The 10,896-nt window shown below is 45.7% G+C and overlaps 1 protein-coding gene across 1 annotated transcript in view; it reads left to right on the top strand.

Annotated features, from left to right (window-relative positions):
* Nucleotides 1–3,696: 3,696 nt before the first annotated feature.
* SLC27A6 (solute carrier family 27 member 6) overlaps nucleotides 3,697–10,896 on the top strand; it is a 33,386-nt gene continuing 26,186 nt past the window's right edge. The window contains exons 1-2 of the mRNA XM_056848031.1: nucleotides 3,697–4,177; nucleotides 9,565–9,771. Of these exons, the coding sequence (XP_056704009.1) occupies nucleotides 3,697–4,177; nucleotides 9,565–9,771 (688 nt within the window). The remainder of the gene's footprint in view (nucleotides 4,178–9,564; nucleotides 9,772–10,896) is intronic.

Here is a 10,896-nt window from a genome sequence, read left to right as displayed (position 1 = left end):
AACCTGTTCCTCTGGAGGTCCAACAACAGGGCAAAGAAATTAAGGCCTTCCCCTGATGTTGCCTCTTGGCACTGGGATTTAGAGGTTTACTGCCTCTGAATGTGGAGCCATGCTACATGCCTACTGTTATGAAGCGGGAGCTTAGACAGCTAGAGCGAGTTTGGCAGTGGACTCACAACGAAGCTACAAGAGCATCTTATAGGACATTTATGAAATCCTATGAGGTGGCAATAAAAGCTGCTAAGAAGGAGTTCTATGCAGCCGAAATTGAGTCTGCTAGCTCTCTCCCGGCACAATTGTTTAGAGTGATTCTGTTCTTAATGTCCCTTGATGGACACTCAAATGTAGGGATAAATTTGGCACATAGCTGTGAGGCATTTACAAGCTATTTTGCAGATAAAGTCTTATCGCTCTGCCATGACCTTCCTACCACCTGCTCCTAGACCCGTGCCCATCCTGGTTGGTTAAGGCCAGCCTGGTAAAGACAGCATTTTGGGAGGGAGCTCAGTGGGGATGTGATATCACGGCGCCCATCTTCTGAAGCTGCCATTTTCTTCAGGGGGACTGATCTGTGTCGTTTGGAAATCCGGTGCAGTTCTTGAAGTTCGCAAACCTATTCAGGATACAAAATGGATTTTAGCTGAAGGAAATGGAGAAGGAAGAGAAAGAAATGGGAAATAGATGCACATATTTCCAGTTATAGAAACCAATACTTCATGTACTCCTTACCTCCATGATTATTAAAGCAACACAATCACATATCCTTATGGCAGTTGCCAAAAAGGTTGCATTGGTCAAAATGTTGGCATTTTCATACATGACACAGACCTGCCTTTTGAATGTCTTCTGCTCTTTGTAGATAGGTGTGAACGCTGGACAAACAGAAAATCTTTTAAAACCCGGCGTACTTTGTGAACAATACGTTTTTGAATTTGCGGGTGCAGCTAGGTGCAAAAACAAAACACCAAAAACAAAATGGCGTCTGGCATTCGGTATAAAGGCCATCTGGCCATCCTAAAAGGATTACACAACTTCGAAAGAAAATGCCTCCCTAAGGGCTGCGTTGCTGCCAGTGGCGGATCTACATTTTTGGGGCCCTGAAGCTTGAACTGTTATGGGGGCCCCTTCGCAACCAGCAACAATAGGGCAACATCCAACAAGGCCCTGGCCCCAGCCTGATGGAATGTTCTTCCAAGTAACATCAGGGCCCTATGGGACCTTCAGAAGTTCTGCAGGGCTTGTAAAACAGAGCTATTCTACCAGGCCTACAATTGAGGGCAACCACAGGTTGTCATCATTACTGGCCTCCCTCTCCTCTCCCTCGGGGCTTCTGATATGAAGATTTGGCTGGGCCTCCAATGGCCCTGTAATTATATGAGTACCATCTTGTTAACTGTATTGAATGGTTTTATGAATTTTATTGATTAGTTATGCATTTTAGATATATGATTTTATTATGATTGTTGTTACCTGCTGTCAGGTAAGAGAGAAGAATGGGGATCTTCAGTAGCTGCCACCACTCTGGTGTGAGCCTAACTCAAGAAGGCCCAGAGCACTCTGCCTGCCCCTGGCTGCTTCTTCTCCCAACAGGGTATACTTTCTAGGTGACCAAATGAGGAGTGAGGACCCAGGGCAGAGTAACAAATAGTTTATTAAAAAGGTCTAATAATAATGATAACTCAAGCCACAATAGGACAACAAAACCAATAAAGGCAGGCAATCAAACAAATAAAAACCCTAACACATCTATCTTTACTGTCCCTAGCCATCTCCAGGCACTAGGCCTCAGGCTAACTCACCCCTTCCTGGAGGCGGGATTCCTCCATCTGCAGCAGCTCCTCCCCAGCCCTGCTCCCTAGGAGTGAACCCCCTCCCGTTTCAGGCAAGGCATTTTATTCCTTCTCCCCAAGCAACACTCCCTTACCCCTGATTGGCCCTAACCTTCCCTCCAAATCCTCTTCCACCAATCACAAGGCCCAGAGGGTACCTGGGAGATGTAGGTCTGGTAACTACTTTAATGTAGGCCTCCCTAGGGCCTGTAGGCTGCACTTGAGGCCTAGGATCATGACACCCACCCTGAGCCTGGCTTTGACCAGGAATGAGGGTGGGCTACAAATTTAACAAATAAATAATAATAATAGGGAGGGGGTCATCAGAGGGATAAAGAGGTGAAAATCTGATCTTTTGGTGTTAAAATGCACAAGCAAGACAAATGCAGCCTGAATTGAGAATTCAGATGTCTTTTTATGGTTCTGATTGGCTCTAGCCTAAGGGCTGAGCTATAGAATTATTAAACCGTGTACCAACAAAGGATTTGAGGATCCAGCTGCCAAAATGTGCTAGTCCCATGGGCTGTCGTTCCAGTCCCAGAGCATTGTGTTTAGATTTAAGGACCTTACTGGAAAATCCATTCCACATTTTCTTTGCAACTCTTTTTGTGCTGTAATGTATTTCAGTGGAGCTCATGCAAGCCAATCGGCAATCCAGGCTCCCATTATCTTCAATGGGCTGTGCAGCGTCTCCCATTGTTTCTAATTGGCTAGCCTGTCGTTCGTTTTAGTGCATCCCGGCTTCACCTCCTTGCTTTCACCCACTCTCAGAAACTAGCGGCGATGATCCCGAGGTGGCCAAAGGGGAGGGGAAGACAAGCCTTGCGTATTTTGTGGCATGCTGCTTCAGAGGTTGGAAACAGCACAGTGGGTGGGAACGTGTTGATTGACGGGCCACGTTTTGCTTCCACCCACAACTGGAAAGTTGTGCCTTTGCCTTCCGAGTGCAAAATAAAGCTGCGTGGTGAGGGCGAGGCAACAAAACGGGCTCGGTTGATTCCAAACGGGACAAAATAGCCATTTTAATTAAAAAGACGGGATGGCCAGGAAATGTGACAAAAACCGGGACTGTCCCATTCAAAACGGGACGCACGGTCAGCCTAGTAGTAGAGCATGTTCTAAAGTCACTATGAAGTACTTCACCCCATGGGCTTATGATTCTACCACTAAAAAACTCCATCGATTTTGTAGAGAAATCCACTCATTAAAAAAAAGTTGCTTCCGGGGGGGCCCCCTCCAGGATTGGGGCCCCTGAAGCTTCAGCTTCATTCGTTTCGCAGTAGATCCGCCTCTGGTGGCTGCCCGAGCCGGGCAAACTGGAACCTCGGCCAGGGGTTGCGCCCGATAGAAGCGAGCCAAGGGCCGCCCGCCCCGAAGCGCCGCTGGGGGAGGCGGCGAGGGGGCGGCCCCCGCCCGCTTTGTGTGGTCTGCGGCCAGCCCCGGGGGGCTGACCCCCTTTGCCGGAGGGCGGAGTCGAAAGCTCGAGGCCAGAGCTGAAGCGGAGAACTCCTCGGGGCTCCTGCGCGCCGCCGGTATCCTGCCAGGGCGGAGAAGAAGCCGCCCGTCGGCGTTTCCCGCCCGGCGGCTCCAGGAGGGAAGAGCGGCTCGCCCTGCTCGGCGTGGGGAACGAGCTCGGCGCGCCTTCGCCGGGGGGGTGGGGGGGGTGGTGGTGGTGGTGGTGGTGGGGAGGAACCGTTTCGCGAAGCCCTTTGCCACCTGCTGCCTGGTTTTGAGCCCCCCAACCCCTCTCCCTCTCCGCTCCTTCAGTTCTCCCGCGTCCCTCGTCGCCGCTTTTTCTTCCCTTGGGCGAGGCGGCACCTGGGGGTGGCTGAAGGTCGCGCGCCTCCGTTCCGCTCCCGCTGACCCCATGCTGCCCTTGTGGGTGGCGGGGGTGGCCGCCGGGCTCGCCTCGCTGCGCCTCCTGCAGCAGCTCTTTTTCCCTTACTTCTGGGCTGACCTGAAGTTCTTGCTGAAAGTGGCGGCGTACGGGCTGACGGTGGAGAGCTACCGCCTGCGGGGCAGGATTTGTTCCGTGCTGGACAAGTTTGTGAGGCGGGCCGCAAAGCAGCCCGGGAAAGCGTTCTTGGTCTACGAAGGGAAGGTTCACACCTACGGGGATGTGGACCGGAGGAGTAACCGGATGGCCCGGCTTTTCCTCAAAGAAGGGACGCTGAAAAGGGGAGACACTGTGGCCCTGCTGATGAGCAATGAGCCCGATTTCATCCATGCGTGGTTTGGGCTGGCCAAGCTGGGCTGTGTTGTGGCTTTCCTCAATTTCAACATCCGGTCCAGGTCCCTCATGCACTGCATCAGCAGCTGTACACCCAAGGTGCTGCTGGTGGGAGCAGGTACCGTATAAGCCTGCTTTTTTGAATGTTCCTTCTCCTGACTCATTTTATTCTTCTTCCCGCACTTCATCTATTCCTGATAACCAAGTGGTAAAGCTTTGCTGGGGCTATATACCCCTTCAGGCCAGGAGTTCTGTGTCTGAATACTTCTCTGCAGATAGAAAATATTATTTGGGGGGCTGAAATCTGCCAATCTAAATTTCGGTGTCTAGGCAGTTGTTTTTAGGTAAGGTGAACAGTGAAGCATGTGAACCTGTGCAGGCAGCCTGAAGTTTTACAACCTGTAAGTACCTAAAATTGTATAGTCTGGACTGTAGTTTAAAGTTTAAAGTTATCTGGTACAGTTACTGCTTTGTTCCCTCTTTGTTATCTCTGGAAGGCTGCTATAAACATTATGGTAGGTGAGCAAGAAGAACTTAGCTGTGTTGCACCTCACATGCCAGGATTGACTTGCCTGTTACACAGTTAACACGCTGTCATTTGGGTAAAACTTGGCTAGATGGATGGCTCACACCAGAAAATGCCCCAGCCTGATGCCCTTAGCCATTCCCACTGGATTCTGGCTGCTAACCTTTCTCTGTTGCTAAAGAAGTTTGGCACCCAACTCTCACATGGCTTGGTTTCCTGTTTACAGAAAACCAAAACACGTGCAATGCAATCCTAAGAAGAGTTACACCCATCTAAGTCAACTGAAGTCAATGGGCTCAGAAGGGTGCAACTGTAGGATCGTACAACCATTCTCCTATAAGTCCCTGCCTTATGCAAAAGCAGCAAATCCAGATCATCTTCTTGACAACAGATTCTGAGCAAGTTTTCATTGATTGATAAATTAATCATATGCAAGTATAATGTATTCTAATATCTAATCATTTTAAGCACAATACGGACATACTCCTCTTTTAGTTAATACAATAGTAATGTCCTATATAAGGAGCCCCGTGACGCAGAGTGGTAAGCTGCAACACTGCAGTCCAAGCTCTGCTCACGACCTGAGTTCGATCCTAAAGGAAGTTGGTTTCAGGTAGCCGGCTCAAGGTTGACAAAGCCTTCTATCCGAGGTCGGTCAAATGAGTACCTAGCTCACTGGGGGTAAAGGGAAGATGACTGGGGAAGGCACCGGCAAACCACCCCATAAACAAAAGTCTGCCTCGTAAATGTCGGGATGTAATGTCACTCCATGGGTCAGGAATGCACAGGAGACCTTTACCTTTTTATACACTATTAATTTCCATGCTTAAATTGCATGAATCCAATGTGTCATTTGTTGATTAAGATAAATAGACATGTATCCCTTTTGCCATGCATATGTGAGGTAGCAAGTAACATGGTTTATAGTTATGTGTACAAATGTAATGAACCAACAGCTCAGTCCTAAATTGTGGACACTGGAGCATCATCAGGAAGGCTAGTCAGTATTTTATGTGCTCGCAGCAAGGAAAAAAAATTGCAGGGGGGGGGAAATCCAGCACAACAGAGGTTAGAGCATAACAACAGCACTGGAATCCTTAGCAACACCACATACTCACACCAGTCATGGAACAGAATATTGATTACATCTTTGCTGGAATGCCTCTCTGACCATGGCCTAGTAATAAAGCATATGCTTTTCAGGTTGAATTCCTGGTATCTCCAGCTGAAAGAATCAGGTTGTCAGCGATGTGAATGACCTGTACCCTGGGAAACTGCTTGTTGGATTAGATTGTACTCACCTTGGTAGACCAATGGTCTCACAGTAAAAGGAGCTTCATATGTTCATGTTAGGGCAACCCCCAAGAGAACAATATGAACAACAGGGCATGTAATTACAATTCTGTGAGCTTTGTAGTCCTGGAAGGAATCTCAGGTACAGCAGAGATTTTTTACTTTTAGATCCAATCACTCACTCTGATTGGCTGCCTCAGAATCAAATAATTTTACTGAGCACCTATCCATGTAGCCCACCTGCTGGATTCATGAAATTCATTGCCACTGTCTGTGGCCATTCATTACAGGAACCATTGCTCCCCATCTTCCCTCTATTATGTAGCCTGGGTAGAACATGGGACAGTAGAATTGACCAGGGCATTGTAAATCCTGAGGAACTTGCCCCAACCCTTAAAAGAGCACAACTTTACAGATGTAAAAGAACACTTTCAGCCCCAGCTCAGTGAGACTCCCATGCTGAAGGCAGCTGAGGTTAGTAACAACCAGTAGGCAGACATCAATATATCTAATTCTCAACATGGCCAAATCTGTGGGTACTTAAATTCAGAGACTGGAGTCATGGACAGACAAGACAGATCTTTCTACAAACCTGAAAAAACCCAGGTTTACAGGAAACAGCTGAAATATTAAAAAATGGGAGATTGAAACTCCCCCAAACAATAAAAGTGGCACCTGTAGCTTTAAGAAATGAATGCCCTCAGCGGCCACTGCTATGCTAGCACAACAGCATCACCATCCTTCAAATCTTGATTTCTGTCAGTAAGAAGCAGAGCTCTTTCTGGGGTGGTTTTAGCCTTTGAGGGAGGCCACATCAGGGTACGTGCCAGCAGCAACAACCAGGTGACTGGATACCATATGACTTGCATGACTCACAGAGGACTTGCTGCTTTCTACTGTACAACCGCAGCCACACCATGAAAACCAGGGTGATATAGTGGTAAAAGTGTCAGACTAGGATCTGGGAGACCCAGGTTTTTTTAATCCTTACTCTTCTGTGGAACTTCACTGGATGACCCTGGGCCAGAATGATGTAAGCTCTTTTAGGTCCCTGTTCTGGAGAAAGGTGGGTTATAAATGACGTAAATAAATAATAAATATAGCTGAAGATGGCAGGCAGTTAATAGATTGGTGGATGGGCAGAAGAGAAGGAAGCGGGTATAGAGGGATTGCCAGGAGGAGGGAAAGAGGAAACAGTGTGGGGAGAGGGATCCAGGGAAAATAAGGTGCCCCCAGCAAGTCCTTGTGGGCTCCCCACTGCACAACTGGGCTATAATTTTCCCAGAAAGAGGCTGCTGGGGGAGAGAAGGAGGGAAAGCTGAAACCAGGAGAACAGATAAAAGTAGGTTGGGTGGTGGGTGGGAAGTGGGAAAAGGGGAGAGCTGTGAGGTTATAGCCAGCAAGGTGTAGGGGTTAAGAGAGGCTGCCTAATCTGGGAAACAAAGTTTGATTCCCCACTCCTGCATGAAGCCTTGGGCTAGTCACAGTTCTCTCACACAACTCTTTCAGCCCCATGTACCTCATAAGGTGCATGTTGTGAGGGGGGAAGAGAAGGCAATTGTAAGCCACTTTGAGAAAAAAGCAGGGTATAAAAACCAACTCTTCTTCTATAAGGGCTTTCAGTGATTAAAAAGAAACATTGGGGGAGGGGGGACTTGCCCTTTGCAAGTCCACACTTGTAGATCCCTGTTTACTCTCTGAAAAAGAGGCACTGCAGTCAGAGATAATGATATCAAGGAGCACAGTGGCTAACTTTTGTACTTTTGAAAGCACTATGTACAGGCTGCAGAGTAACAAGTAGAGTTGTCCATATCACTGCATGCCTGTAATAGGTATAAGTGGTGGTCAAAAAACTTTGTTATGCAGTTTGTAACTGTGTAGTGGCAAGGCTGGAACAAAAGATTTGGCAACCACTTGCCGGAGCAGCTAGTTGGACACCTGTTGCAGCAATTTTTGGTCCTGTTGTCAGCTCAGAATTGGTCAACACTGCACTGTAATTGGAATTCATCCTTGTTGCTATCCTGTTTAGGGAGGTAGGACTGTTTAGATACAGGCAAAAGAGATAACAAGGACAGTATTGAGTAATATTCTGTAGTTACAATAGACAGCAAGTGGGCTCAAGCACTCTGCAGATGTTGTGGATTTGAAAACATGGCACCAACTCGGTACTCTTCCAGGATACCAAATTACCATAGTACTCCCCAGTGTAGTGCCAATGCCATCCATCTGTGCCAGTGTGGCATTGGTGAGGCACTACACTTGTCTTTCTCCAAATTATGTTGGCATGGGGTTTAGCTGTCATCTAAACATTTCAGAGATTGGTTTTAGGACTATGGTGTAAATTTCCTACTTAAAAGTTCACTTTCATGGAGAAAATTTTATCTTGTGCAAAGTGGTGTTTAGTGTTAGAGTTTAATATCATTTAGCTTACTATTTCATTATTATCTTTCTATTTGGTTTTCCTGAGACAGATAAGAATAAAGTCTAGTGCACAAATGTGCAGAAAGGGTATGTGATTTTTGTTAACTCATCAAGTGTTATGATTTTATGTGAAAGTACAAAATATAGAATCTGTATGAATTACTGAAATTAGCTTTGTATACCAAGTATTGGGTGTATAACACTCTAAAAAAATTGAAACTAAATTATAAACTGATGACATCTGGAGTTGTACTCTTAGAATTTTAGTTTGTTTCACTTTAAAAACCTCAGTCCTTCCTTTTGAAAGTGGGATTTTCCAGCCTTTTACCAGATGACCACAACTGTCTTAAATTAAAGGATGATGGGAGGAAGGACTTCCATTGATGAAATTCATATTATAAAACTAAGGAGGTTGAATGGTTTCTAATTTGTACCGTAAAGCAGACAAAAGTGATTTTATTTAACAAATGAAAAGTTTCCTGAAAGGTAAATATTCAGACAGTTTAGGAAGTGATGCAATGTGGCATGTAGTAACTGCCTTGAGATATTAAGGCATTAGTAAATTTTATGATCTCCCCCCGCGGTATGGGAGCAGGTGTGCACTGATCTAGGAATTAACAGTGCAATCCTAAACTGAGTTACACCCTTCTAAACCCATTGACTACAATGGATTTATGTGTAATTCTGTCTCGTAAACGTCGTGATGTGGCATCACCCCGATGGGTCAATAATGACCCAGTGCTTGCACAGAGGACTACCTCTACCTTTAATTCTGCTTATGATTGCATAAAACTGTCTCTTGTGTAGTATAAACAACATTTAATAGACATGAAAGAGAGGCTCTTTTGCACCAAAAATGTGGATATGAATAACATTGCTTATAGCTTTACTGTACAAATGTATGACTGTCAGGAATATATAAAAGCCCTGTATATAGACCGTCTTGTCACACTTTTTCACAATGAAGAAAATTGAGTGAGTCTTTACAGATGAAGTGACAGAGCTCTGGTGAGGGAGGTGGGCTTGATTTTCTGTGGCTCCCTTCGAGTTTAATTGTACAAAGTAATCTGGGACATAGTTGAATGGGGCAAAATTAGCCACTGGCTCCATAGTGGGACCACCAATGTCTGGTTGAGAGCAGGTTTTTGTTCAATATATGGACCTTCCTTGGCATCCCTCCGCTCATTATGATAATAAGCATTTTGCCATTATACCATTTGAGTCGAACCTTGTGTTTACTATATTGCAATATTATTATTTTAAAGATATGCTTGGGACCTTAGAAGAAATTCTTCCTAGCCTCCAAGATGATATAAGAGTATGGTTGATGACAAAAGAATCCACTTTGTCACATGTTGATACCATTTTAGACAAACTGGATGATGCCTCTGATGATCCCATACCAGATAATCTCCGTATTGCTAAGAGTCTAAAAGACCCTCTCCTCTACATTTTTACTTCAGGAACAACAGGTACGACATTTGATAAAGTAACATTGGTTTGGAATGTAAAGGTAAAGGTCCCCTGTGCAAGCTGAAGGAAATGTTCTATTGTTAATAATATGAGCTCTGTCTACGTGTGTGTGTGTACTGAATGAGTGTACAGGGAAGGGAATAGAACCATGTCTACTGGCCCTATCCATGTATGTTAGGGTTGCCAACCTCCAGGTACCAGCTGGAGATCTTCCACTATTACAACTGATCTCCAGCCGATAGAGAGTGCTATATTTCAATGGAATTTATCCAACGACAAATTAAAGAGACACCAGTTTGTGGAAGTGGAGGTAATAATTCACTCTTCCCACTGTGATTCCTCTGCTGTTTCTAAGGGTCTGTTCCCCCTCCCCTTCAGCAGGAGTGGGCTGGGAAGTTAAAATAGCTCTGGAGCAAGCCAAGAGGATTGATGCCTGCACTGGGCCTACAGAGCTTTGATAGTAGGCTTGCCAAATCTGGTTTGGGAAATTCCTGGATATTTGGGGTGGAGCTTGGGGAGGATGAAGTTTGGGGAGAGGAGTAAACGCAGTGGGGATGTGATTCTATATAGCCTGCCCTCTACAGGGGAACTGGAGTCTGGAGACTAGTTTTAATTTCTGGAGAATTCCAGGCTCCACCTGGAGGATGGCAACCCTGTTTGCTACTCATGACTTGAAAGGGGGCTATCCAGCATATGGTGAGTGCCAGAGAAGTAGGAGGTGAGGGCATGAAGGTTCACAATTTTTTTAAATCAAAAAGGGGGTTCTTGGATTGGTAAAATTTGAGAACTGTTGCTATATTTGATTTATATTGCATATTGAAAATGCAAATGCATCTCATGGCCTCAAATTTACAGTTGTAAAATTCTGTCAAAGAAGGCATATTTTCATCATCAGGGTGATCTAAAGGAGAAGAACACTGACCTCAGAATACTTTTTGACATGGCTGAACTGGTTCAAGTGATAAATTGTGCGCATGGCAAGCAGAGAATATATTATTCTGCCCCACCCACTTCATTGGCAGAGTGTGATGAGTAAACTGCTGTAGGAGTGGCTGACATGTTTGCTTTGGCTATTACATAATAGCCCCAAACAATAAAGCTCATTATTTGTACAACTGACATTG

This window comes from Euleptes europaea, chromosome 4 (genome assembly GCF_029931775.1).
Source record: "Euleptes europaea isolate rEulEur1 chromosome 4, rEulEur1.hap1, whole genome shotgun sequence".
Taxonomy (NCBI): Eukaryota; Metazoa; Chordata; class Lepidosauria; order Squamata; family Sphaerodactylidae; genus Euleptes; species Euleptes europaea.
The sequence above is the reverse complement of the archived record's forward strand: the minus strand, read 5'-3'. Positions and strand labels throughout refer to the sequence as shown.